Source organism: Cyanistes caeruleus, chromosome 18 (genome assembly GCF_971803275.1).
Source record: "Cyanistes caeruleus chromosome 18, bCyaCae1.hap1.1, whole genome shotgun sequence".
NCBI lineage: Eukaryota > Metazoa > Chordata > Aves > Passeriformes > Paridae > Cyanistes > Cyanistes caeruleus.
In genome coordinates this window covers 3898494-3926218 of record NC_141718.1, presented here as the reverse complement: position 1 = coordinate 3926218, position 27725 = coordinate 3898494, and the positions used below count along the sequence as shown (strand labels likewise).

General features: G+C 50.9%; 4 protein-coding genes across 5 annotated transcripts; 2 read left to right on the top strand and 2 right to left on the bottom strand.

Annotated features, from left to right (window-relative positions):
- Window positions 1–1038: 1038 nt before the first annotated feature.
- On the top strand, window positions 1039–4046 carry TMEM119 (transmembrane protein 119). Of its 2 annotated transcripts, none has more exons than XM_086856063.1 (2): window positions 1039–1124; window positions 2733–4046. In XM_086856063.1, exon 2 carries the CDS (start codon window positions 2755–2757, stop codon window positions 3496–3498), a length of 744 nt encoding a protein of 247 aa, XP_086712189.1. In that variant the 5' UTR covers window positions 1039–1124; window positions 2733–2754; the 3' UTR covers window positions 3499–4046. The 2 variants fall into 2 exon arrangements, with proteins under 2 accessions (XP_086712189.1, XP_086712187.1); XM_086856061.1 differs by lacking the exon at window positions 1039–1124 and adding an exon at window positions 1769–1814.
- Window positions 4047–5217: 1171 nt separating this feature from the next.
- ISCU (iron-sulfur cluster assembly enzyme) lies at window positions 5218–7731 on the bottom strand. Its single transcript, XM_023937390.2, has 5 exons — window positions 7126–7731; window positions 6940–7053; window positions 6641–6751; window positions 5978–6056; window positions 5218–5629 (listed from the first exon to the last, which is right to left on the bottom strand). Exons 1-5 carry the CDS (start codon window positions 7207–7209, stop codon window positions 5535–5537), a joined length of 483 nt encoding a protein of 160 aa, XP_023793158.1. The 5' UTR covers window positions 7210–7731; the 3' UTR covers window positions 5218–5534.
- A 12-nt stretch (window positions 7732–7743) lies between these two features.
- SART3 (spliceosome associated factor 3, U4/U6 recycling protein) lies at window positions 7744–22277 on the top strand. The gene is made up of 19 exons (XM_023937387.2): window positions 7744–7946; window positions 8454–8580; window positions 9182–9286; window positions 10273–10457; window positions 11424–11529; window positions 12251–12375; window positions 12749–12904; window positions 13679–13817; window positions 14145–14252; window positions 14717–14794; window positions 15000–15058; window positions 15507–15616; window positions 15838–15950; window positions 16463–16539; window positions 16907–17072; window positions 17794–18236; window positions 18916–19068; window positions 20163–20350; window positions 21218–22277. Exons 1-19 carry the CDS (start codon window positions 7779–7781, stop codon window positions 21396–21398), a joined length of 2787 nt encoding a protein of 928 aa, XP_023793155.1. The 5' UTR covers window positions 7744–7778; the 3' UTR covers window positions 21399–22277.
- Window positions 22278–22760: 483 nt separating this feature from the next.
- FICD (FIC domain protein adenylyltransferase) lies at window positions 22761–27656 on the bottom strand. The gene is made up of 3 exons (XM_023937389.2): window positions 27497–27656; window positions 26583–26918; window positions 22761–25243 (listed from the first exon to the last, which is right to left on the bottom strand). Exons 1-3 carry the CDS (start codon window positions 27600–27602, stop codon window positions 24171–24173), a joined length of 1515 nt encoding a protein of 504 aa, XP_023793157.2. The 5' UTR covers window positions 27603–27656; the 3' UTR covers window positions 22761–24170.
- Between the last annotated feature and the right edge of the window lie 69 nt (window positions 27657–27725).

Genomic DNA, 27725 nt, shown 5'->3' with positions numbered 1-27725 from the left:
CCCATCTCCACCTGGGCTGCAGGAGCAGCGCCGGATGCTGCTGGAACCCCTCCAAGCCGCCCTCGCCCCCGGCCTCCCCTCGCCTTTCCCCCTTCCCCTCTAAGATTTCATCACTGAGCACTTAAGGCCGGGAAAAGCCGCCCCAGCAGCTGCTGGGAGCAGCCAGACGGACGGAGCCTTTATTTCGGGGAGCCGAGACACCGGCAGCGACGCCGGAGAAGCCCCAGCGGCGCCAGCTCCCCTCCGGCCGAGGGGACAGAATCCCCCACCCCGCGGGGGTCACGGTCCCCTGGCGCTGGCCGTGGCTTTTTGGGGGGTCTGGCAGGTCCCCAGAGAGGAGCAGAGGAAAATAGCAACAGGATGAGGTCACACAGCGGCTGCAGCCTCTTGAGCAACCTCAGGCCAGGCCGAGGGGATCAGGGCAGGGGGAGACAGAGTTTGAGGGGGGGGCTCAAGAGATGCCCCCAGACCCCCAAACTGGACGCTGGGAGCTGAGCAGCTGCTGTGCTTGTCTGGGGAACCAGGGGGACCCCTGTCTGTGTCCCTGCCTGCACCCCAAGGCAGAGGTGCCCAGGCTGGCATTTCCAGGCTGGCATTTCCAGGCTGGGATTTTTCGGAAGCGTTCTCCCGAAATTCAGGGGATGGTCCCAAGCCATGTTTTCCCCACTGGCTCAATAATGTCAGGACACTGAGCCCACGTCCCCCTTGGACCCTCAGATGGGCTTTACCCCCACCTGCATGGATAAAAATAACACTAAAAACAACCCCCTGTGTGACCCCCATCCCCACGTGCACCCCAAAATGTGGCCCCTTCCGGGGTTGATGGATGTCCATGGCTCCTTTGCTGACGGGATAAACCAGGAAACACCCCCAGCCCCAGCTGGAGTTCATCTGGGAGGGGGCTGGGGGCTGCCTGCCTTTCCCTGGCCTCCCACACCCCCTCCCCATCCCGGCCGTAATGAGAACAAGCTGGTCCCGGGCTGCGACGCAGGAGGAGGAGGAGGAGAAGGAGGAGGAGAGGAGGGAGAAGGAGGAGGCTCCATCCCAGCAGGCTGCAGAAAGGGGCTCGAGGTGTGTGGGACAGATCCCGTCTTCCCGGCTCCCTCCTGCCGGCTGCAGGCGAGGTGAGGATCCCACTGGATGTGCCAAGCTGCTCCCCAGTTTTTGGGTGGCTCTGGAGCAGGGCTCAGGCTGTCCCACAGCCGGGGGTGCTGCGCTGAGCGCTGGGCATGGTCCCCACGGCGGGACAGGGACAGAGCTGGCCACATGGCTGCATTCCCAGGCAGGAATCGGAGCGTGCTGCGTCTGGACAACACCAAAATCGTGAATTTCTGGAGCGGTTGGGAAGCGGAGTTGGGAATGAGCTGTGGGTCTGGGTGGGTGAGGATGGGGCTGGAATGGGATTGGGGTGGGGGTGGAGGGCTGGCAATGCCCGCGGTGCCAGGCCCTGCTCTCGGCACTGCTTTGGGCTTCGCTCAGCCCCTCCATGGCTGCGGCTGCTCCTCAGCTCCGATGGCTGCCGGGGAATTGAGGCCGTCCCCATCCCGGGACCCCTTTCCTGCCGAGGGGCCCCTGTCTGGGGTGAAGAGGAGGATGAAGGGGCTCATCTCAGCCCCTCAAACCCTTCATTCTCCCGGTGCTGGTCAGTGCTGTGACCCCACAGCCGCAGCAGTGCCCGTGGGGAGCTGGGAGGGTTGGGGGTCAGGGGCACCTCCCACCTCCGCTGCCGTTTTTTTGCACTGGATTAATGAGAACCAGATTGTGCAGCCGGGAAAGCGCCTGGAAGCCAAATCCTGCTGCTGGAGTCCCTCTCGGTCTGTAGAGCTGCTGGCTTGGGTTGGTTTTGGGGTGGACATGGGATGTGGGTTGGGATTTGGGGAGCCTGAGGTTGGGGAATTGTCATGGGGGGTCCGTGCTGATGGAGCTGGGGAGCTGCTTCCTGAGACCTCCCCATGGAGCCGTGTGGAGGGGAAGAGCCCTGGGAATGGCTCGATGGCGTTACGTGGCGTGGCACGCGCTGGTGGCCCTTGGGAACGGTCACGTCCCTCTCCCAGATCCCGTGGGGTGCAGAGCTCAGCCAGGGGCTCACCTCGGTCACCGCTCCGGGGTGGAAAGCACGTCTCCCGTGTCCCACAGCACGCTGTGGGCTGGGGAATGGGACGGATCCAGCCCCAGCAGGGTGAGGAGCACAGCACAGGGACGGAGCCAGTAGTTCCCCTCTTTACTGGGGACAGGCAGCCGGGACCCCCCATTCTCTGCACCCCAACTCTGGGGCTGCCCCTTTGTCCCACACCCCACCCCAGCTCCACTCAACCACCACGATGGCACCGGGGTGAAATTCTGCCCCGAACTATTTTTAGCCGTGCTCCAGCTGGGAATTAACGGTCCAGGACTGGCGGTTGGGAAATGCCTCTTGCGCCGGGCCCGGCCCCTTTGTAGCGTCGCTTGTGTCAAAGTTTCCACTGCAAACCTCCATTTTTCAGGAATTCTCTAATCAGCCAAATGACCGTTGTCTGGAGCCGGGCGCTGGCAGCAGCCCCGGTCCCCCGGCCTTGAGCAATCCCACCCAGCTGGCTTCCAGCTGCGCCCTTGGAAAACAAACGGAGCCCCTCGCTCTGTCAGAGCGAGAACTGTAGGGAAAGCTCCCTTTCTACTTCCACGAGGAAATTCAGGCCTGGGGGGCTCGCTCTGTTGGGGTATTAACACCTCCCCCTCCCCTCTGCATCTGACAGGTCTCCTGCACGAATCCTGGGAATGGGCTCAGCCATGGGCACGTGGCTGCTGCTCCTGGTGTTGCTGGCGGTGGCCCCGGCGCAGGCGGCAGCGCCCCGGCACCGCCCGGTGCTGCCGGACACCGCGGGCAGCGGGGACGGGGACGAGGCATCAGCCACGCTGCCTGCCCAGCCCGTCACCCCCCGGGTCAGCCCCACGGTGGGGGACGCGCCGGGGACCACGGTGACCAACAGCTCGGCGCCGGGCGTGCTGGACGGGCTGGTGGATTTCTTCAAGGAGTATCTGCTGCTGGTGGTGGTGGTGGGCTCGCTGTCCTTCGTCCTCCTCTTCATCATCTGCGCCGCCGTCATCGTCCGGCAGAAGCACAAGGCCTCTGCCTACTACCCCTCCTCCTTTCCCAAGAAGAAATACGTGGATGAGCGGGACAAGTCGGGGGGAGCACGGGCGTTCAGCGAGGTGCCCGAGAAAGCCCCCGAGGCGGGCGCGGAGGAGCCGCTGGACGGCAGCCGGCAGCTCCAGGCGGACATCCTGGCTGCTGCCCAGAACCTCAAATCCCCCCACAAGGCACCGCTGGCCAACGAGGCCCGGGGTGAGCAGAATTCCCCTCAGGAGAAGGAGGAGGAAGAGGAAGGAAGGAAGAAGTTGGGGGATGAGCAACCCAAGCTCCCTGCCCAAAATCCAGGTGCGGAGGAGGCGGCGAGCGCAGGAAGCAAGGAGACCCCAGATGCATCCCAGGATGGCTCCCAGGCTCCCTCTGGAATCTGAGGCAGGGACACAGTCCCAGGCAAGCCCGAGGAGCTGCTGGCTTGGGACACATGATGGACACGGTGGATCAGGTTCCGTACGTACGTGGTGGCTCGAGGAAGCCCCGATGAAGATCCCATTCCCGCCCAGCTCTCCCAACCCTCGTGCTGATGGGATGCTCATGGGGGGGGATTTGCCAGCTGGTGGCTTTCCCCAGCACTGGAACGCTGTCAGCCCCAGCTCCTGCTGCCCAAGGGGTCTCTTCCACCCCAAGAACTGGGTGGGTGCATCCCCCCCAGCTCCAGCTCTGTCCCCACTGTGCCACCAGCTTCCTCCCAAATCAGCAGCAGCCTGGTCTGTGCTGGGCTCCTGGCTGGGAGCTGTGTCCCTCTGGGATGAGGGACAGGAGCGGGGCTGGAGGTCTGTAGGACATGGGTCAGCTTTGCCCATGGCCACCCAAGGGAAAGAGGGATGAGGGGACAAGGTCCCTCCTTTCACCCAGAGCCCAGCTGGATTTTTGCCTCACTTCCTGAACCCCTTCAGCTAGAAATAAACATTTCCTCCGCACAGCTCCTCTCCCGTGTGTCTCTGCAGCCGGGGGGTGGCCAGGGGACAGTCCCCATGTCCCTGTGCTCCTCCAGGGGCAGGGAGTTATCAGACCCCACATCAGCACATCACGTGCCCTTCCAGGAAACCTTTATCTTGCACCCACAGCTGTAGGGCTGAGGGGGGGCTGTGGGGGGACTCGGCCACGGCACTGGGGTGCAGCTGCTGCAGTGGGGACAGCAGGGAAACCTGCAAGGTGAGAGGCTGCTCTGCCCCAAAAGCAGCACACCCCTGCAGCCTCCTGGGTCCCTGTGTTTTATCCCATTATGTTCCTGCCTCAGGACAACCTTCCCTGGGAAGAGTGTGCCACCACAAAGAGCTGATTCTGCCCCAGAGCAGATGTGAGCGTGTGAAGTTTCCCAGATTCTTTTTTTAAACTGGGGGATAGCAGGATTGTTCCCTGAGGGAAAGGCACGCTCCTCGCTGCTGGAGGGTGCCAGGAGCTCAGGAACCACAAGAGGGACCTTGTGAGTGACAAACTTGCAGGAATGTGTTACCTGTGTGTTAAAAATTACAAATACTGTGCTCAGATGGAGCAGAATAAGACAATTGTTTTTTTAAATGTGGTTTTAAATTTTTAACAACACCCTCAGTACAAAAAACGGGACGTGAGGTGTCTTGTGAGGGGTTAGAAGGTGAAAAGGTGAGGTTTGCCAATGTGTTGTCTGCTTGGTTTGGAAATACTCCCCCAGAAAAGAGGAACTCTGGGAGCTCCCCCTCAGCTCTGCTACTCCCCCACCAGGGTTCCAGTCTGAGGGTTTATTTTAGTGAATCCTGGAGTGATTTGGGTTGGATGTTAAAGCCCATCCACTTGCCAACCCCTTCCTTGGGCAGGGATGCCTTCCTCTAGCCCAGGATTTACAGATGTAAGAGAGCACCTGGTGAGTGAAAAAGTGAAATTCTTAGAGAAAACACCCCAAAATTTCCTCAAACACAAGCTTCAAAAATTGAGCAGCGACAGGATGGGAGCAGAAACCACCAATGTTTCCTGGCCACTTTTCCCTTTGGCACCTGCAAAGGGTCCCAGAATTCCAAGAGCAGGAATTTGCCCCTGGGTTGCGACACCAACCCTGACGCAGCCGGAGCCAGGGGCGGCCCCACAGCTCTCAAACACACATCCAAACCAGGGCAACATTTCCCACTAAATTCCATAAAATATTAGGCAAAACTAGACATCTTCTCAAAAAAAAAAAAGAAAAAGAAAAATGAAAGTGCAGCCCTTCTAGTACCAGACAGCGGGGTTTTGTCTCCGGAGCGGAGTCTTCCCGCGGCATTCCCGAGGGGATGGGAGCCCCCATCCACGTGAGCACTACGGAGTGGCTGGACACCACAGGGACACGTTGTGCGTAACTTGTGCGTATCTTACAGCTTGAGTAGTGCACAGGGTCCTACTACAGCCCGGGAATTGCGCTGCAGAGTGAGGAGGGAGGAGGGGAAGCTGTGCAGGCAGTTCAGGCATTGTCGGCTTCTTTGTCGGATTCTTTGTTTTGATCCTGCTTCAGTTTGTAATCAGCCAAGGCAGCCTTGATGGCGTCTTCAGCCAGCACTGCAAAGCAAAAAAAAAAAGGGTTTTAAGGGCAATTCAAGACCTTTTAGGATAAAAGATGAGGTAAAAACAAAAGCAGGCAGCAGTGAGCAAACAAGACCAGCAGCACAGCCTGATCTTAGGAGTAGAATCTGAATGGAATTCCTAAAATACTGAATTCCTATAATGCTGATTTCATGTAAAGTAACTTTAAATAACAATATAACATTGAAGTGATCTGAAAATTAACCCTGAAATTGGAACAAGTTTTCTCTTAAGGACAGTGCCGTGGAGAAACTCTTTGGAAAACAGCATCCAGAAGCAGCTGTGCTGTTCCCAGAGTATCTGAGATCCAGGGTTTTCACTTACTGGAGCAGTGCAGTTTGACAGGTGGAAGGCAGAGTTCCTTGGCAATATCTGTGTTCTTGATTTTCAGCGCTTCGTCAACCTGAAACACAGGCAGAGGTGGTCACAGGCCCTGCTGTTTGTGTTTGCTAAGAAGGTTTAATGCTCCAGAGCCTGCAGAATCCACAGGGGAGATCATCTCAACTGCCTAGAGCAGTGAGGGATGTGAGAATTAAGGAATGTCTGATATATCAGTGTCACAGACTGTCCCCACTTGGGCTGCTTCGAGTCTCTTCATCCTCTACCACAACACTGAGGTGCATTTACTGCTGGCAGAAACAATCTAAAGATTATAAGCAAAATTTCTGCTATCAGCCTGGTTTTGCTCATTGCGTAAGACACAAAGGAATTTCCTGGTGAAACTGCTTGAAGTGTGGATATAACACTTGGGGACATGGTGGAGCTGCCAGTGCTGGGGGGACAGTTGGACTCCATGTTCTTAGAGGGCTTTTGATATGAATGATTCCCTAATGAAAAATACAATTGCTGCCCTACAGCTGCAACCCTGAGAGTCGCTTCTACAGCACAAAGTGGTGCAGGGACTCCCCGGAGAGCACTTCCTACATGATCCCAACAGAGAACGCAGACAACGTGGGAAGCTCTGCAGCTTTCCCGGAGCTCCCTCACCGTTTTCCCTTTGACCCACTCCGTGGCCAACGAGCTGGAGGCGATGGCCGAGCCGCAGCCGAAGGTTTTGAAGCGGGCGTCCACGATCTTGCCGTTCTCGTCCACTTGCACCTGCAGGAGCATTTTGGGGACACCTCAGCGCCCGGTTCAGCTCAGCCAGGTCCCCGCAGCCGGGCCCCCGGGGAGCGGGACTGGCCCTGCCCCGGGCACAGCGGAGGCCCGGGGGACACAAGCGAGTTTGACCCTCGCAACAGCCCCATGTAAAGCCAACCCAGGTATCAGAGGGCCCCCAAGGTCACCTGCAGCTTCATGACATCGCCACAGGCCGGGGCGCCCACCAGGCCGGTGCCCACGTTCTTGTCGTTGCGGTCAAGGGAGCCGACGTTGCGCGGGTTCTCGTAGTGATCCACTACCTGCCAAGACAGCGTCAGCGAGGGTCACCCCGCATCCCTCCCGTCCCTCCCCATGTCCCGCTTGCCCCTCACCTTCTTGTGGTAGCCCAGCGCGGCCGGGGCCGGCCCGGACCGGGGCCGCAGAAGCGCTGTCCCCGCCGCCCTCAGCGCCGCCATCTTGACTGAGGGGAGGGTTGGTGTCCACCCCCTTTTTATACCCTCGGGCGGGTTGGCCACGCCCCCGTCACGCCCCTTCGCCTCCCGAGCCCGCCTCTCACCCCGGTCATATGTTGGCCGCTCAGAGGCTGCGAGCGCCGGAGGTCGCCTGTGGGAAGGGCCTCGCGTTGTGATCAGTAAATAAATAAATGATGGAAACGGCCTTTCAATGGCGCCAGGGTTTTTATCGCCACAGCCGGCGTTTGTGCGGCACGCGGTGCCACACTCAATATGGCGGGCTAGCGGCGCCGCGCAAGCCTCGGACCCTCTCGGAGGCCCCCTGATGGCCACACAGCGGGGTGCCCGCGCTGCTGCCTGCGCCACGGACCTGAGGACAAAGAGTCGCTCCGCGGCCGCACTGCGCGTAGCGCGGCCCCGGTGCGCGGGCGAACGCGGGGAGGGGCGGGCCGAGGATCCCGGTTCTTCCCGCCCGGTTCGGCCGGTGGTGGGGCGGGGCAACGGGACGGGCGGCGCGGGGGCAGCCGCGGTGGCCGGCGGAGCGCGGCGGGCGGCGAGCGGAGCTGCATAAGATGGCGGCGGCGGGAGCTGAGGCGGCGGCCGAGGAGGAGAAGCGGCTGCCGGAGGGAGACCCCGAGTCGGGTGGGGACTCGGACGATGAGGGCGACTCGGACTCGTCTGGGGACGGCGAGGATGAGGAGAAGGAGAACGAGGCCGAGATCCAGCGGCTGGAGGAGCAGGTGGGCCCGGCGGGGCAGCGGGTGTGGCGGGAACGGGGAATAATCCGTGTCTGCCCCGGCAGCTCCGTGCTGGGAACTGTCAGGACCTGAATTTCCGTGGTTCTTTTGAGTTTGTTCCAACTCGGGACATTCCGTGGTTTTATGCCGTGAATGTTTGGAGTCTGAGATGGAAATTGACCGGCTTGGGATTTTTCTTGAGAGGGAAATATGAGGGGAGTCCTAGTAGGCGGTTTGTGTTCATTGAGAAATCTGAGCTGGCTGCCCGCGGTTTTTTATTGCCTTTAAAGAAACTAAAACGCAATTCTCTCTGTGACCGGTGGCAGGACTCGAGGGAACAACTGAAGCTGTGTTAGGGGCTAGGTTAAATCTGAGGAAATTCTGTTGTCTTGGCTCTGTGATGAGAATTGTATGATTTATTTGGCTTCTTCGCGTCCGTCGCTCGACACGGCTTTCCAAACTGATTTTTTTTTGGTTGTTGTTTTTTTTTGTTGTTGTTTTTGTTTAAAGCTTTCCATCAATGCTTTTGACTACAATTGTCACTTGGATCTGATCAAGCTGCTCCGGCAGGAGGGAGAGCTGGTGAAGCTCCGAAGAGCTCGGCAGAAGATGAGCGAGCTCTTCCCTCTCACTGAAGGTAACGGAGCATCCTCTGTGAAGCATCGCCTGTGCAAGATGCTTCAGTGGTGAAATAAAACATTTGGGCCACTTTTCATCACCCTCAGTCAGGGAATGTGATCCAGAGCTCAGCAAAGTCCTGCTAAAAATGCCATTTCACTGACAGGCAGCAGAGAAAACTCCATGTTGGTGGAAATTGTGGATGCTTGAAGTGGGGATTTCTTTTTACTCATAACTCAGAGGGAATAGGAATATTGCAGAGGCTGCTCTGTTAGTGTGGAATTTAATTATTGGAAAAGGATGCTGTGGCTGTGGCTGCCCCTGGATTCCTGGAAGTGTTGAAGGCCAGGCTGAATGGGGCTTGGAAAAATCTAGGTTAGTGGAAGGTGTCCTTGCCCATGGCAGGGGCTGGAATAGGATGATTTTCAAAGTCCTGAGAAATTCCAACTTCTTAGCAGCAATTTTACTTGCTTATCTGAAATTAATTAGGAATTGTGGAGATTAAAATTCCTGTCTTTCTCCCTCTCTTTGGGTGTAAATCTGTGGTTAAAAATTCACCAAGTGGGCATAACTTATTATTTCTGAATATTAATGATGTGTTCTAAATTTTTTCCTTTCAGAAATTTGGCTGGACTGGTTGAAGGATGAGATAAAAATGGCTTCAGAGATTTCTGAGAGAGAAAAGGTTTATGAGCTGTTTGAAAGAGCTGTCAAAGATTATATCTGTAAGTCATTCAAAAATGCTCTAAATTGTGGTTTTGTTGCATCCAGATTTGACTTTTGTTTTGTTTTGTAGGAAAGTCTCTTCCTTCAGTTATAATGCAGAAATTTGGTCAAAATTTCAAATTCATTTCTAAAATCTGAGGGGGATGGGATGCAAAAATTCCTCAGGAGCTGCTGCAGCTGTAGCTTAAAATTTTGGGGATAAATCAGTTAAGTGGGATAACTCAGATAAGTGAGTTCTTTGGGAACTGGGGTAAAGGGCTGGAAAAATGAAGCCTGAGGAAGTGGAGGGAATATGGAGGTAAATCCCCCTCAAATGCTGTGTAGAAAGTGTCACATCAGTGATGTTACCTGGTGTTGGTGATCCCTCAGGATGAGGGAATGGAGGTGAAGAGGTGAGGAATTATCCTCTGGGTCTGCTGGATTGCATTTGGGGTTTGGAAGCACTTCAGGAACCCAGGGCAATCCCAACCTCAGGGTTCCTGACTGGAATTTGGTGTTATTGGGAATGGTGCCAGGCAGCCAATGCTGTTCTCCCACCTCCCCTTCACCAGGATTCAGCTGCTTTAGGAATTGCTGATCAGAGAAGTTCAGGAGTCTGGAAAGAGGAAGAATTATTAATCTGAATTATTGCAGAGTGTGACAGCTCTGTGGTCCCAGCTCAGGAAACGGGAATCTGCTGTTCAGGCATCTTGGTGCGTCCCTGCTGTGGTTTGTGTGGCAGAGGTGACAGGCAGGGCCAGTCCCTGTCAGCAAAACCACAGGAGTGACACCATTCAGAAGGAAACTGTGGCTGCTGCTGCTGAGCCAACACCATAAATACAATTCCCAAATATTTTAACTTTTTTGGCTAAAAAAACAACAAAAAAAAAACTATTGCCGTGTGTTTTGCTAGGCAGCAGACGAGGCGTTTGGGAAGCAGAGCTGCATTTCCTTGTTACTCTTTTTGAAAAAAACCAAATCACCTGTTTCTTCTAACCTCATTTAGGTCCTGAAATTTGGCTGGAATATGCCCAGTATTCCATTGGAGGCATTGGTCAGGAAGGAGGCATCGAGAAGGTCCGGTCCATCTTCGAGCGGGCTCTGACGGCCGTGGGGCTTCACGTGACCAAGGGCACAGCCCTGTGGGAAGCCTACAGGGAATTTGAGAATGCCATCCTGGAAACAGCACAGGTGAGCCCGTTTCCCTGGGCTGCCATCCCAAAAAAGCTGTGGTGCAGCTCCTGGAGTCAACTGGAGCTGTCTCCTCCCTGTCATGTCTCAGTTGTTTCTTCCCAGCTGTAAAAACCAGCCCCCTGCTTCAGGAAAACCATTCTGTGGATTTGGCTGGTGAAGTAATGGATTTGTGTTTTGGTAAAATCCTAAAATCATCTCAAATCCAGGAGCAAAGTTTGGCTCTGCTGCTGACTGAGGTGCCAAGAACAGCTTTAGATTGAAATGTTCCATTATTAAACAATGTTCTGTGGTTGTTTCTGCACTGAGTCAGTCAAGTTTAAATTTCTGGACTGTTCAGCTTTTAACTCATTCATTATTCCACAATTTGTGGATGGGATTATTTTATCCCTGGAATGTACAGCTTGATATCTGCAAAAGTGACCTTTCCAAGATGGCCAGAATGGGAATACTTCCTTATTTCTGATAATTTGCTACATAAGAGATGGAAGTTGAAAGATCCCCCTGCTCATGGTGGCAGTGGGAATTATTTGATCTTTAAAGGTCCTTTTCAGCCCCTAACAAAGGAGTAACGGGAGGATGTTCTTTCATTCCCAAACACAATTAAGGCTGGAAGTTTCAGATCCTCTCCCCACACCCCAGGGATTTACTGAAACCCTCTTTGGCAGCTCTGGTGGGGTTGTGAAATGGCACAGTCACCTGCTGCTTCCTTGTTCTCAGGTGATCATTTCCCTGTGCTTGTGTCAGCTTTCAGTCAGGAATGCTTTTCCCATTCATCCACCTCCCGAGGAGAGCAATTCCCAAGTTTTAGCTTTCCTGGCAGCAGCTGAAATGCAAGCTGGCCCTGTGTGCCCTTCAAGGATCATGTATTCACTTGGATCTCAGCTCATAAACAATTCCCTCTCATGTCCATCAGCTGGAGGGAATAGATTGAATTTCCCTGGTTTGTTTTTTTTTTGCTTGCAGCCAGCCCCTGGCAGCATTCCATCCCCGGAGCAGCAGCAGGTGCTGTGCAGCCAGCTCGAGAAGATCCACACGCTCTTCCGGCGCCAGCTGGGGATCCCATTGCTGGGTAAGGGCTGGAATGCTGGGACAGAGGGCCTGGAGCAGCTGGGTGATGCTCCAGACATCAGGATTCTCCTGGCACAGCCACACCAAGTGCAGTTGGAGGTCCTGTGCTCTCCTGGATGAGGCGCAGATCCCTTTGGATCAGGAATGTTCTGAGTTGTTGGAACTTGGGTTGCCTGGTTGAGAATTCAAGGATGTTCTAAGTGCAAGTGAGGAGCACAAAGCATGACTTAAAAATGAGGAGTTCAGCTGTGATTGCTGCATAAAACCCTTGGTAGGGAGTATCTGGCAGCTGGATTGTTGGAATTCTGCCTTCTCTAGTTCCTGCTTTGAGTCCTTGAGTCCCTTTTCTTGCTCCTGGGAGAAAGTTAAGCACAGTTCTTTTGGCTTAATTTCCATCTGAAAGGAATTTGGGTTCTCTTTTCTCTGAAGCCTTGGGGAATATTTTGCCACTTTGGTTTTCTAATTCCAAATGAGAAGCTTTAACACAACTTGCCCTGGGTTTGTTACAGGACATTGTGTGAGATGAAGTGTCTGAATCCTTTAAGAATGCAGCAGTGTGACAGTAAGGACTGAAAGAGGATAAAAATTTAAATATTCATTCTAAATAAATTACAAGTACGACATAAATAAAAATAGGAATTTGTCTTTGAACCAAACCTAGGTTGAAATCTGAATTTTTACTTTCATGAGTGCATTAATGATGGGAGTTGATCTTTTAATAGATATGGAAGCTTCCTATGCTGAATATGAGGAGTGGTCAGAAGAGCCCATTCCAGAAACAACAATAAAGAACTACAAAAAAGCTCTACAGCAGCTGGAGAAGTGTAAACCCTACGAGGAGGCACTGGTAATGCTGGCACTTGGACCTTCCTTCAAAACTAAGAGGGAATTGCTTTGGGGTGATTTATTTTTTTTTCCAAATTTATGGTTTTTCTAGTCCCCAGCTGGGGGGCTTTTTCAGCAGTGGGAATACTGATAGTTATATCCTGGGAATACTGGAAATTATGGAGTGTATTTTCCAGCATTGGGTTAAGGGGAATAAACCCAGGGTCTGACTGATTTCAGGCTCATTCAGAGGTGTATGAAAATCAACAGCTGCTGATACAGAGACAAACCTCTTGTGTGAAACCTTGCACAAGAGCTGCTCTGAGGAACAGCTGAACTGTTTGGGTCTTGCTTTATTGAAGAGTTTGATGTTTGTCTCCCTGGTTGTTTTCCAGCTGGGTGCTGAAACCCCAAAGCTGGCAGAATACCAAGCTTACATTGATTTTGAAATGAAAGCAGGTGACCCAGCTCGGATTCAGTTGATATATGAGAGAGCTTTGGCTGAGAATTGCCTTGTCCCAGACCTCTGGGCACGCTACAACCAGTATTTGGTAAGGAAATTAGCCTATGAATGTTTTCAGATTTATTTTCCTGCCTTTACTTTTGTTTGTTTCTTTTTAATCTCAGTTGCTGATCAACAGTCTGTAAGTTCTACCTCTGTCCTGTCCTTTAGTCTGTAAATCTTCCAGATACTGGTTTTCACCTCACTTTTGGTTTCCTCCTGTTTCCAGGGATGTGTTCATTGCTCCTGTGAGCATTTCTCACTTTTCTGTGCTCTAGCTGTGTTTTCTCTGCAGAATTACAGGGGGTGGGCACTGAAGCAAACCCAGATGTTCAGTCCCCGTTTCCAGGGGGGTTTGTTAGTGCAGTTTGAAGCTGATGCAGAGGCAGGACAGAAGGTGGCTGGATTAAGGGATCAGGGTGACTCTCTGCAGGAGCTTATCCAGGCTCAGTTTTTCCATCCTCTCTTTCTCTTCCCAGCTGGACACAGCAGGTTGCAGGTGGAACAACACCTCCACAAATCAGGCTGAGTGTGCTCCCTCTTTGTATCCTTGACATTCTAGGAACAGCTGGGAATTCACTCAGTGCCTTTATTATATTTATTTCTTCAGCAAAAAACACCTCACTGGCCTGGTAGTGCATTATTCCTCACTGGAAGGTGTTCACTGGATTTTTAGGAATACAGAATTTAAAATATCTATTTGAGCTTTTTAAACATGAAATGAAAGTACTGGGTTTTAGGTGTTGGCTCTTTATAAGCTGGGGTTTGGCTCGGGTGGTGTCTGGCTGACAGGAGCTTCACTTTTCCTGTGTGATTCTTTCAGGACAGGCAGCTGAAGGTGAAGGAATTGGTTTTATCCGCTCACGACCGCGCTGTCAGGAACTGCCCCTGGACTGTTGGGCTGTGGATTAGGTACCTGCTGGCCATGGAGAGGCACAGGGTTGAGCACAGCATCATTTCTGGTGAGGAAAAGAAGCAGCAAATGCAGTTCAGAGCAGCTCTCTGAACAGCCTGGGACAAAAGGGACTTGCAGGATCTGTTCTCGTGGGCAAAGCTGCTTTGCTTGAGCAGCTTCACCCTGAGCAAGCAATGAGCAGCTTGGAATGAACATCCTGAATCCAATTCCTTTTCAATTCCTAAACCCATTGATTGTTTAGGATTCCTTTTCCTGTCTTCCTAGAAACCAGTGGTGTTTGTGTAGGTATTTCTTTGTGCTATCACTGCAACTTGATAATTTTGACAGTATATGGAAAGTAACTGGCTTTTTTTCCCCCCAATTTTTCTTTCAGAAATGTTTGAAAAAGCTCTGAATGCAGGTTTTATTCAAGCAACAGACTATGTAGAGATTTGGCAGGCCTACCTGGATTACCTGAGGAGAAGGGTGGATTTTACACAAGGTCTGTATGATAAGTACAGAATAAATATCTAAACTATTTTCTTTGTACTTCTGGGAAATGACTTTTTTAAAGAAAATTAACAGCATTTTTATCTTTCACAGAAATTATTTTCTGGCCAGTTAATGTCTAAAAAAAAATAGGAATTTGGTTGGTTTGCTATTGCAAAAATGCCCTGCCTTTTATTTTTAATACCTGATTTTTTTTATGATTCATGTAGTAAATTTTATTAACAATAAAATCATAAACCTGTTTTTTTTTTATGATTCATGTAGTAAGTTTTACTAATAGTAAAATCATAAATTCAAGCAATAATAACAACAACAACAAGAAGTGATAAATTTCATCTCCCCCTCCTACCCAATAAAATATTTGTGGGTGTTAAGGAGGAAGTTTAATTGGGTGGGAAATGAAAACGAAATTATTATTTTAATTATAATTAAAATATTTTTCTTTTTTCCCTGCAGACTCCAGTAAGGAGCTGGAGGAGCTGCGCTCTGCATTTGCACGAGCTGTGGAGTACTTGAAACAAGAAGTAGAAGAAAGTAAGTGAAATCATCCCCAAGTGTTGTTTTCTCCTCTTCAAAATTATTTTCATGAGACCAGTTCTCCACACAATGTTTGTCTTCAAGAATCTTGAACGTTTCAGGAAGTTGCAGATAAAGATTTCATCTCCATGTGGGGCTTGTTTAATAAACATTTTGTTTCCAAGAGCCAAGTGCAACAAACAGTCCTTATTTTTCTTCCTAGGGTTCAGTGAAAGTGGAGATCCATCCTGTACCATCATGCAGAACTGGGCAAGAGTTGAGGTGATGTTTCTCTCTGCTGTATTTAACTTGCTGAACCTGATAAAAATGGGTTTAAAACAAAATGTTTTAACATTCCAACCATGGAATGCAGTCCTTTCCCTAACCATTTCCCTTCTCCCCCTGCTCCCTTTTCTTAACACAAAGCAAGTCTGAGACATTATTAGGTACATTCATCAACAACAAAAGGAAAAATTCAAAAACAACTCTCTAATTTTTTATGATGACCAAAATCTAATGGATGTGGGAACCAGAACAAAGACTAATGGGAGAGGGGGGCAAGGAAGGATTATTCAATAGTAGGATCGTGTCAGGTGTTTATTTTGATCACCATAAGGCTCAGATGTATCTCCCTGGGTCTGTCTGCAGTATCTGTGGGTTTTTTTTTTAATTTGGGGTTAATGATGTTGAACAAATGATCATGAAGGATATTGTGGATGCTCTGTTGCAGGCCCGCTTGTGTAACAACATGCAGAAAGCCAGAGAGCTCTGGGACAACATCATGACTAAAGGAAATGCCAAATATGCCAACATGTGGCTGGAATATTACAACCTGGAGAGGTAGGAGCTTGGTTAATTCACTTTTTAGTTTCCTCATCTGTGGTTGAAAACAGTTTAGACTGAGTGTGTTTCATTTGGGTTTACAAAACACCTTCGAGGTTGTTGGAGCGGCTCTGCTGTGGCTTCCAGAAGTGTTGCAGCAGCTGGGGAAGGAGGGGGAATGTTTGCAGGGCTGGAATTGTGTGTGGTTTGTCCCCTGAGTGTCCTGTCCCCTCCTGCAGGGCCCACGGGGACACCCAGCACTGCAGGAAGGCCCTGCACCGAGCGGTGCAGTGCACCAGCGACTACCCCGAGCACGTCTGCGAGGTGCTGCTCACCCTCGAGAGGATAGAAGGTACCTGGGCACTGGCAGGGGGTGACTAAAGTGACAAAAGGTCACTGAGTGACAGGCAGGAGGTAATTAATTAACAGAAGGTAACTAAATGACTGGCGGAAGGTAATTAATTAACTCACCTCTTAGCCTGGTTAGGCAGAGGTGCCACGCAGGCTTTTGATCCCATGTTTTGTGCTCCACTGAAGTCTCACTTCCTTTTCACTGATGTCAAATCCACAGACAGCTCTTTTCTCTTCCTTGCTTCTCTGAAATCACTGGATTTTTCCATGCCTTTTTGGAGTCTTGCATTATTAATGAGAGGTTTCTGCTCTGCTTGGTTCTTGGTTGTTTTTTTGTTGTTTTTATTTTACCTTGCAGGCCAGTTGTTATAATTAGAATTTTCATGTGTAATGTTTAATATGAACAACGAGTGCCATGAACTCAGTGACTCTTATTTTTCCAGAATTATATATTTGAATTATAAGAAAGCTAAATAAAAGGTTTTTAAAAATTAAAATAATTTTATATTTTAGGAACACTGGAAGACTGGGATGCAGCTGTTCAGAAAACTGAGAACAGATTGGCTCGAGTGAATGAACAAAGAGCGAAGGTCAGAACTTTTTGTGAGCTACCAAAGCTTTTTATACACCTAAATTAAACCCATGCTTCTCTGAATGTCACATTTTTAATTTGGCTTCCCCCCAGATAAACCTGAAATGCCTTCAAGCACTGGAACTATTGATTTTTACTTTAAAACTATGATTAACAACCTCTTGCTGCTTTTTATCTTTCTCCCTTTGCCCCTTGGATGGCCACAAGAGTGATGTGCCCTCCAGGAAAGCTGTGAGAGCAAAGAATTGGGGATGTGCTTTAAATGATGTCCTCGTTAGTGCTGGGCTTAGGGAAAATAAAACCTCTGGAAAATGCTCTGCAATCTGCAGCCAGTGGAGAAAAAAAGAAATAAATCTCTGTTTTAGGCTGCTGAGAAAGAAGCTGCTCTGGCAAAGCAGGAGGAGGAGAGAGCTGAGCAGAGGAAGCAGGCGAGGGCAGAGAAGAAAGCTTCCAAAAAAGCCAAAAAGCCCAGGACTGGAGACAAGCGCAAAGCAGACGAGGATGATGAGGGGGAATGGGGACAGGAGGAAGGTAAAAATAAATTCAAACTGCAGAGCTTTGGCAATGGGGTTATTGGTTGTCTTGTGGTGGAAGGAGTTGAGGAATTGCCAGCACTGGTGTCTTTCCAGGACTGCTTTCTCCTGAGAAGTCTTCAGTGTGGGAGTGAAAGGCAAAAAAAAAAAAAAAAAATTGGTTTTATACCAACAGAAAAACAGGTTTATAAGAACTTCCAGAGTTTTCTTATTTTGGAGGGATATTGTGATTTTTTTATTCTTTTTTCTTGCTTAATTTTCCTTTAAAGTAATTTTTCTGACTCATCCTGTGATGCTGAACCTTGTGTCTAAATTGGGTTATTCAGAATTGTAGCAGCTTCTTGGAGGTGGGAACAGAAGACTTTAATAGGTTGTTGCCCCTGGGAGTTTTGTGAGCTTTTAGATTTATTTTTTTTAAAAAAAAAAAAGAACCATTAGACAAAGAAAAGAAGATGAATCAGCAACTGTCAGTTGTGACTGGCTGAAAAAAAGGAACAAATATTCCAATTGCTTTCTTCTAAAGCTGTCTTGGTGGGATAATCTGTTGTTATTTGTTCTTCAAAACCCGAGGGAGGTTTTTATTCGGTGTCTTTACGACCTGTCACTGTATTTGTGCTTCCATGTGCCATTTCCAAGCTCCACGGTGGGGATGGAGGAGTTCCAGTGGGGAAGGAAATGGGGTAAGTTTTTCTAACAAGGCTTTCAATTCAATCAATCAGAGCTGCCCAGCAAGAAGCACAGGGGAGAGGGTGATGGAGTGCTCCCTGAAGAGGACATGGAAGTGGAGACCGGGCTCTTTGGGAGGAGTGAAAAGCCAGATGGCCCCGCAGTCCCGAAGGAAAAGGCATCCACCAGCCGCAAGGACATCCCCAAAGTTTTCCACGACAGCAGCAAGGATAAAGTCACTGTATTTGTCAGCAACCTCTCCTACACCATGGCAGAGCCCGAAGCCAAGCTGAGGGAGCTCTTTGGGAGCTGTGGGGAGGTCGTGGAGATCCGAGCAGTGTTCAACAACAAGGGCACCTTTCGGGGCTACTGCTACGTGCAGTTCAGGGAGGAGGAGGCTGCCCGGCAGGCCCTGGCCTTGGATCGCACGGCTGTGGAGGGCAGGCCCATGTTTGTGTCTCCTTGTGTTGACAAGAACAAGAATCCTGACTTCAAGGTAAAGTTTTGTTGGATCCTGTTGGACAGTGGATCTGGGGAAGGGAGTTGGTGGAATCTGTTGTGTCCAGAGTGCTCAAATCAAATCAATTCGTGTTGTGCTTCTTTAAACTCTTTTTTTTGGGACTTTTTGCATCTTCTGTTACTTTGCCAGGCACCAGGATTGACATAATTTACTCAAGATTTGCAGAAATCAACTGATCTGAGCAGTTTAATGGTGGGACCTTCCCAGATTCAACCTCTGAAGAGGTTTCTTGGTCAGCATTTGTTCCCCTGGCTGAGGATGCTCTGTACCAAAGCCCAGTTGTGTAATCGGATTTCTGCATTCTGGAGTTCCTGCACAGAAAAATTCAATGTTCCCATAGTGACAGCTGAGCAAGAAGACAATATTATAAATACATTATTACAGGAATTGGGCTCTAATCCTTCTGGATCCCGTCCAGCTCAGGATATTCTGTGATTCTCAGTGTCTGTCCTCATTTAGGGAAGGGGTTTAGCAGCATTTAGGTGCAAGTCCTTGCTGTTTATATGTAAATATCTTCCAAAATACTACTCATGGCTTTGAGGCAGTTTTGGATTCCACAAACAGGAATTACTTCTGGGGTGTGGGATTGAAATCCTTGGAATTTCTGGCTGGTTTGTGAACCAACATATTTTTTTTTTTTTTTTTTTCCCTCCAGGTGTTCAGGTACAGCACTACCCTGGAGAAACATAAACTCTTTATATCTGGTTTGCCATTTTCCTGCACTAAGGAAGAGCTGGAGGAGGTGTGTAAAGCCCATGGGAATGTGAAGGACATTCGACTGGTCACCAACAGAGCTGGAAAACCCAAGGTAGGCGTCCTTAATGCACTCCTGGTTTTAAGGAATCCTTCAAAAAGGAGCCTTTCATGGAATCTGGAGACAAAAAAAGTTGGGTTTATCAAGTTGCCAGTGTGGTTTTGTATTAATACTTGTGGAAGAGCTTGGGTTTATACAGCCCCAGTGTGCCTTTGTGCAGAAAACCAAAAGGAATTTTTCCAAAATCCTTTTTAAATTGCACAAGAAGAATGGGATGGAGGGGGAAATGTCTACAGTGGTTTCAGTATAGTAAAAACAGGCAAGTCTGTGAAGGATTGATTTTTAAATAACTGGTTAAATGGGGTTTACCTGGTGCAACCAATTCCCATCCTCCTTTCCTTGATTTCCTGAGGCTTTTCTTCCTAGCATCTGCTGCAGGAAGGGATTTGCCAGTGAGAAATGAGCCCCCTCTCTGACAGGGCTCATTATTTCCATCCCTCAATAAATGACTCCTTGTTAAATGAGGGATTCTGAACCAGTTGGCTGCTCTGCCAAAGCTCTGTCTGACACCCAGGCTATGTCTGTGTGGTGGGTCCTGTCCACAGGGACATCCTGGGAATGGTGGATGTGGATTTAAATTGAATTTTCTGGCCCTTTGCACCACCTCAGGTGCAGTTCCTGTTGTGTGCACACTTTGTAATGAGTGCTTTTAGGAACCCCAGGTCTTGTTCTGAGCGTACTTTGAGCTGGGGTTGTGTGTAAACCACAAATAAGTGTATTTTGGGTAAGTTATGCCTCTCCTGTGAAACTGGGTAATCCAAAAAATGCAGCTGAAGGCTTTGGATGTTATTTAAAAGAGTAACAGCAGGAAGAGGTGATGCCCTCCTCTGCAAGCCTGCCATGGTACTTCATTAAATTTACCTCAGTAACATTTTTGGGGTGGTTCTTTCCTTCTTTAATACTTTTTCCACACATGAGGGCATCCACCAGGAGTGAGAGACAAAAAACACAAGTTGTAAGGAGAATGCTGACTGGGAGTGATGAACATTGGGACTGAGCCATGTTGAGTTCCCTCCATTTATCAATTCCTCATCAGCTGTTACAGAAGCACAAAAACCTAATACCAGCTCTTTCTTTTCTTAATTTAGGGCCTGGCTTATGTGGAATATGAGAATGAAGCCCAGGCCTCGCAGGCTGTGCTGAAGATGGACGGGCTGACAGTGAAGGACCACGTCATCAAGGTGATGATCAGCAACCCCCCGCTCCGGAAGCTTCCGGAGCGGCCCGAGCCGGGCAGGGCCTCCCTGTCCCTGGAGCCACGGCAGAGTTATGGAGCGTGAGTGAGGGAGGGGGTGAGGGAGGGGTGCCTGGCACTGCCTGGAAAGGAAATGCTGCATTTCTTGATATGTTAAAGTTTAGGTATCTTAGCTGGAATATGGGGGCTTAGAAAAAGGAGGGAGAGGGATTTTTTTTTTATATGGGCAAGGGGGGGATGGCTTCCCACTGCCAGAGGGCAGGGATAGGTGGGATATTGGGAAGGAATCATTCCCTCTGAGGGTGTGAGGCCCTGGCACAGGGTGCCCAGAGAAGCTGTGGCTGCCCCTGGATCCCTGGAAGTGTCCAAGGCCAGGTTGGACAAGGCTTTGGAGCAGCCTGGGCTAGTGGAAGGTGTCCCTGCCTGTGGCAGGGGGTGGAACTGGGTCATCTTCAAGACTTCTTCCAACCCAAATCCCTGTAGGATTCTGTGAATCTGAAGGAACATTTAAAAGGTGCTGAACCATAAAAAAATGGGTTGTTGGATTGATGAGGAAAAGCAGATTTTTCCTATTTAGCAGCAGAAACAGCTCTGTAGTGACAAGAGGATCAGGCATTGGCCATCCCCTCGGATCTGATGTTGGCACTGATCCCTGATAACTTCCACATCCTCTCCCTCTGGAGGAGCAGCCATTATTCCTAGTGAGCATTAAGGCTACTCCTTCATCTTTTATTATTCCTGCATTGGATGAACACAGCTTCAGTCCTGGGGACTGTGGGGCAGCTGTCTGCCAGAACTCAGGGGTGCTTCAAAGACATCCATGGAAAGCTTTATCCCCGAAACAAATGACAGGAATAATATTGAAATGTGCATTCCTCCTAGCAAACAAGTCTTTGCTGCTCCCCCAAGCTAAAAGAGTGTGTTTTAATGGGAATTTTTCCCTTCTAGGCGAGGGAAGGGAAGGACACAGCTGTCCATGATGCCCCGGGCGCTGCATCGCCAGAGCAACCCCGTGGCCAAGGCTGAGAATGGGATGGTCCAGAACTCACCAGCAGCATCCTCTGACCCCCCTGCAGAGCCTAAAAAGATGTCCAATGCTGATTTTGCCAAGATGCTCCTGAAGAAGTGATCAGGGAGCGCGCACTCAGCGGGTCTGGTCCAATGTGAAATGCCTTTCTGGAAGCCATGTTGTGTCCTTAAGCTTTGCAAGGAGAGAACGCCCGTCCCAATCCCGTGTAAATACTGGACTGCTGCATTCCTCGGGATCAGTGGAGGATGGCACAAATCCAGGTGGTGGGTTTTTTGTTTTGTTTTGTTTTGTTTTTTCCTCTAAGAGCAAAGAGTTACACTTTTGTTCTGGTGAAATGGCGTTAATGTGATCCCTCATATTGAGGGTAACGAGGGGGGGGGAAACATTTCCTGCACAGCTCGGATGCCTCACGGAGTTTTTGGAGTACTTTCCAACGATTTTCTCTTTCATTAACGAATGAGATGCCATGGGAGGACCTCAGCAAGCTCCACTGGTCAGCTCAGATTGGGATTGCAGACATTCTCTCTGCCAGCAGCCCCATTCTCCACCCAAACCCACGCACGCAGGGACTGTCATCTTCCATGCAGAACCCAACAGCAGATGCTCCGACTTCACCACAATGGCCTCTTTTAGTATTGGGAGAGTTTCTATACATATGTGTGTATATGTAGATACACAGATATACATATATATGTATCCAGTTCCTGTTCTGTTCCAGTTGACCTGTTTTTTATATGGTGTATTTGTAAAGGACATTGAGATGATTCTTTCCAAGTGTCAGGAGCTGATCCTTAGGTGGTAATTTTTGTTTCCCATGAAGCTGGACGTGCTGTTGCTGAGGACCAGGTTTTTGGTTGTTTTTTCCTAGCTAGCTCATGTCTTTTTGCAGGTGGTTTCTGTATGGTTTTGTACAACTGTGAAGTGCAAGCTGACGTTTCTCGGTTTATTAAACTCAAGTTCTCAAAGGTTTTCTATAAATACTGTTGCTTTTGTTTAAATGTGGGTGTTGGAACTGCACTTCTCCTCTGGCCAGCTGGGTGTTAGTGATGTACCTCACCTCTCAGGTGTGCTCAGTGTCCCTCAGGCCTAGAAGCAGCCTCGTTCCATCTGCTCTGAATATCCTGAAATCACTTCAGTCATCACCTCAGACTTTCCAACAGTGCTGTGATCTCGGATAGAAACATTCCTGCTTGTCAACTACCCTGGAAGTCACCAGCCAGAGGGGGTGGATGTGAGGGGGGGACCCCAGTGCTGAGTTCACTTGGACCACACCAACACTGCTGCAAATAAACACTATTTTCTGTGCTGATTTCACTTGGCTTTACTTTGAAATAACGACTCTGTTCATGCTGCCACATGGCTGAGGGAACCAGGATCTCTCCCATGGCCTTTCCTCCTCCACAACCACTTAGTTCACTGCAGCCAAGTGTGCTCTGAGAACAGCCTCTTCCAAACCAAGACTTTCATATTAAAATAGTTTATTAATCTGTTACTAAAATAACTTTTTTTTTTTCCCCACCCCGCAGAGCTCTAAAGTGCATTATTTATACTCAGGTTGCACTACAAAAATAACATGCTTTGTAAGGACAGGACAGCTTTCCTCCTGTATTGTCTGCTTTCCCTGGCAGCAGAGAACTCCCAGTCTCATCCTGGTTTCTGCTTCTCTAAAACATGTCCTAAACTCCCTGTCAGGTAAGAGTGAGTTAAAAGGGAAGAAAACTAAGCCTGGGACAGCCTGGCAGCTTTTGTCAAGGGGTTAAATGCTCTGAGCTGGGATTTTAAATGGAAGTTTTGTGAGCTTGGAGGTGGTGGGATCAATGATGCTGTTACACACCTGGCAGGTTTGGGGGGGTAGGGAGATCTGTGGGTACTTTTACCTTAAAAACCTTAAAAGGGGAAAAGTGATTCTTTGAACTGCTCAGCAGCTCCAGGCACTGCACTTGCCCCTGCAGCACACAGAAGCCTCGAGTGATTCTTGACACGTTTATCAGTGACATGACCAGTGATGAATTGTGAAAGTTCCCTTACCTAGACTTTAAAAACTGAAGATTTTGGCAAACTTCCTGTACAAATTCTTCCCGAATTGGCACAGCTGGTGTCTCCTGGCTCTGCCTGATGACCTTTTCTACTCACAGTTCTGAGGACAAGCTCCTTCCACTGAAATGTCTAAGGACAGTTGTGCTTTCCTAGGGCTCCTGTTGGCTGAGGTGTTTCCTGAGTCCTTCTCCCTCCAGTAAGTCAGTTTTGCTCCTCTCGATCCACTCCTATCACCCGTAATCCCAAACACTTCCCACTCGTACAAAACTCACCCCAGGAAAGGCAGCTGAAAGTAAACATGCAAAGTGCCACAGACACAGAAATGGGAGGGGAGAGATGCCTTTGGGCTGGAGTTCAGCCTCCTTCCTGCTCAGTACCTGTGTGACTGACACCAGAGTGTCTGACGGACACAGCTGGGAGAGTGCTGTTCCTTCAGGAATGCGTTTTGGAGCTACAGGGAAGAGGCAACACAAAACCAGCTCAGTTTAGACTTTGCTGAGGTCAGGCAGTAGAGTTGACTGCCTTGGGTGAAGGGCTGTGATTGAAGCAGCTCCTCAAAGCTTAATTTGAAGGAGCAATTCAATTTTAGTTCATCTTTTTTGAGCCCTCTGACATCTCTCCCCACCTCCTTCCAGTGCACAGCCTCCATCCCCAGTTCCTTTTGGCATCACGTATATAAATAAATTATATTAATTTAATAAAATGTAAGACACTTTAAATAAAGGAAACGCTCAAGCGACACCTCCTGTCCAGTCATTTCCCAGCAGGAACACTGAGCAGCTTGGAATTCTGCTTTCCCACAGCTTCACCAGCTCCTGAGATTGCCCCAAACCCTCAAGTCTTGACAGGGATGGTTTGTTTGCAGCCAGCAGCACCTCCCGCCTCGGGCAGGCCCACGGAGTACTCGGTGGTGGCGATGAGCAGCATGTCCAGCGTGGTCTCGGTGCACTTGGCGATGAAGCGGATGAAGGGCCGCACGTCGCCCTCGTTGGCCACCTCCAGCACGTGGTAGTACTCTGCCCGCTGCTCCTTGCGGATGGTGATGGGCGGGTACCCCGCCTGCATCAGGATCAGGTTCATCAGCAGCCGCGAGGTGCGGCCGTTGCCGTCCACGAAGGGGTGGATGTAAACCAGCTTGTAGTGCGCCAGCGCCGCAAACTCCACGGGGTGCAGGCTCATGGCGTCCTCCGAGTTCATCCACTGCACGAACTCCTCCATCTGCTTCTCCACGTCCTGCGGGTGGGGCGGGATGTGGTGGCCCACGAAGACCTGCGTGGCGCGGAACCGCCCGGCCTCCACGGGGTCAGCGTAGCCCAGCACGCGCCGGTGGATGTCCAGGATGTCCCTGCTGGTGACGGAGCCGATGCGCGACACCAGCGTGGTGTTGACGAACTTGAGGGCCGCGTGCATCCCGATCACCTCGTTCTGCTCCGCCAGGCTCTTCCCGGGAACGGCGTACCTGGTCTCGATGATGTGCCGGATCTCGGAGAGCGTCAGTGTGTTCCCCTCGATGGCCACCGTGTGGTAGATGTGGTGGTAGTAGGATTCCTCCATCACCCGGCGCAGGGCGGAATTCCCTTTGGGAATGGCCATCACCTTCTTGACCTTGCTGTCGATGATGCTGAAATACCTCTGGTCAATCTCCTCCACCAAGGGCAGTGTCCGGCCCCGGTTGCTCAGAGCCTTCTCGTTGTGGGGGGAGATGGTCAGAGCTTTGGAGTACAGGTAGTCGGCCTGGAGGATGTCTTTTTCCTCCTCAGAAAAGATCCCAAACTCGTTCAGGGCATCCACGTAATCCGGGTCCATTTTGAGGGCGTACAGGAAGAGTTTGTGGGCCTTCTCCCGCTTCCCTTGGCGCTTCATCTCCAGAGCTTGATTCAGAGCTGCTCTGGCTTCCAACTTCACCTCTGGAATGAATCAATAACAGATAAAGGGTGGTGAGTTTTACTGGATACCTCTGGAAATCTGGATTCCATGATGCTTGTGCCTCCCTTCAAACTCAGGATATTCTATGGTTGTCACTGGTCACGGATACAAAAATTCAACAAAACCAGTCTTGAGGAACTGGAACAGAATTTGTGTTCCAGCTTTTTCCAGGTTACAATCCCAGAGGTTTATGCCACGTTTCCAGGCTGAGTGTGAGGCAGCAGAGCCATTCCTGGCAGGAAGTGTGGGCAGGCAGGACCTGTGGGCAGCAGGCTCAAGGTGGCTGCAGGTGACCAAACTGCTTCATGTGGGAGGAAACTGTTTTAAACACGTTCTCTTGGCATTCTTTTAGGTGAAATTGTAATGTTAACATTATTATGTTGGCTGCCAACAGCACTTCGGTTTTTCCACTGAGCTATCCAACATTTTCCCAGCAGTAAGAGCTTTAATGCAAACAAAGATACAGTGCTGGAATCATAATAATTCCTTTAAGTGTTTTCCAAATTTATGTCCTGGCTGATACAGGCCATGGCCACAGCCTGACTTTGCCTGAAAGGCTGTTCTGTGCCAGCCAGGATTTTGGAATTAACGCTGTCTTGCCCAGATTTCTGTGCATTAAAGCATCTCTCTGTGTTCCAGTTACCTCCACAGAAGTTACTAGTACTGAAAACATGAGGAAAAACTTTGGAGAGACAGAGCAATGCCAGCACAGGGCCCTGGAATGCAGTCAAGGAGTTGGTGAGGGCCTGCCTAACCTCGGGGGCATTTGCAGCCAGTGTTAATTGCAATTAATTGCAGTTGGCTGCCATCAGGGTACAGTGTCACCGTCATCAGGCGTACAGGACATGGTCAGTAAAAAGGGGTGAAGATCTCTGGGTGGGTGTTGGGGTTGGAAGAGGTCTCTGGACACCTTCCCACTCCAATCCCCTGCCAAGGCAGGGTCACCTGGAGCAGGAAGGTGTCCAGGTGGGTTTGGAATGTCTCCCTGGGCAGCTGTCCCAGTGCCCTGCCACCCTCATGGAAAGAAGTTTCTCCTTATGTTGAGGTGGATCTTGTGTTTTAGTTTATTGCTCCTTGTCACTGGGCACCACTGACCAGAGCCTGGCACCATCCTCTGACACCCCTTGGAGATGTTTGTGTGGATTGATGACATTCCCTCTCAGCCTTCCCTTCTCCTGACTGACCAGACCCAGCTCCCGCAGCCTCTGCCCATCACAGAGATGCTCCAGACCCCAAATCATCTCTGTGGCCTCTGCTGGACCCTCCCCAGCAGCTCCTTGACCGGAGGAACTCATCTGTGCCCACCCAGGACCCTCTCACCTGGGGAGGCTTTTCCCTTCAGCACCAGCAGCTCCAGCCCCTTGGAGGTGACGCTCAGCTCCGTGCTCTGTCCTGTGAGCCTGCTGATTCCCGAGGAGCCCAGCTTGCTCTTGAGGAAGGCCAGGCCCTTGAGCACAGCGTGGCACTGGTTGTCCACAGCGGCCAGCGGCAGCAGCAGCATCACCAGGGAGCTGAGGAGCAGCACGAGCACGGCCGCCCACCGGACACGGAGCCACAGGGACACCCACTGGAGCTCGGGATCGGTCGCCATCGCCACCAGATTCATCCTGCTTCCAGCACGGACACCTGGAGCATCTCCTGTGCCACTGCACCCACCTGGGAACGCACAGCTTTAGCCAGAGCTCCGTGTCGTGGGTAGGAGTGGGTTTGGGTGAAGGTGCTCTGGGTTTGTCACGGCTATTGGGGGTTGTGCCGGGCATCCCCTTCCCTGCCACCGCCGAGCACCGGCTGGGATCTGCTGTGCGCTCCTGTGGCAGCAGCAGCAGCAGGAGGAGGTGCCATGGATGCCCAGGAACATCCATGGATACCCAGGAGCAGCGTGGGCACCCGGCTCTGCCCGGCTCCGGGGGATCACGGAGCTTTCCGTCTCCTCGCCACCCTCCTCCAGGCTTGTGAACCCCCCAGAGGTTCCTGCCCCGCTCTGGAATCCCTCCCCATCCTCCGCTTCTCCTTCAGCCACTGCTCCCTCCCCAGGGCTCCTTCCTCGAGCCTGAATCCCGGCCGGAATCCCCCCCAGCACCCCGGGTCCCCCCGGTTCCTCTCTGCCCGGTGCCCCCCAGATCCCCTCTGCCCAAGACCCTCCGGTTTTGTCCCGGTTCCCGGCCGGGGCTCCCCGCGTCCCCCTGCCCTGTCCCCCCGCTGCTGTCTGGGGGTCCCCCCGGCTCCCCCCTCACCTTTGCCGCCTCCCAGAGCTGCCTGCTGCCGGCTCCCGCAGCCCCGCCCCCGGGCCCGCCCCCGCGCGCTACCATTGGCTGAGCCTCTCCCCAGCTCCTCTCCCATTGGCTGTCGCAGCGGACGCGTCTCTCGCGCTCCTCCCCTCCCCTTCCTGCACTCGCTTCCGCCCCGGGCGCGGGAGAGGCTCGTGGAGGATGAGCACTGGCGAGCGTGCACGTCAATCATGCG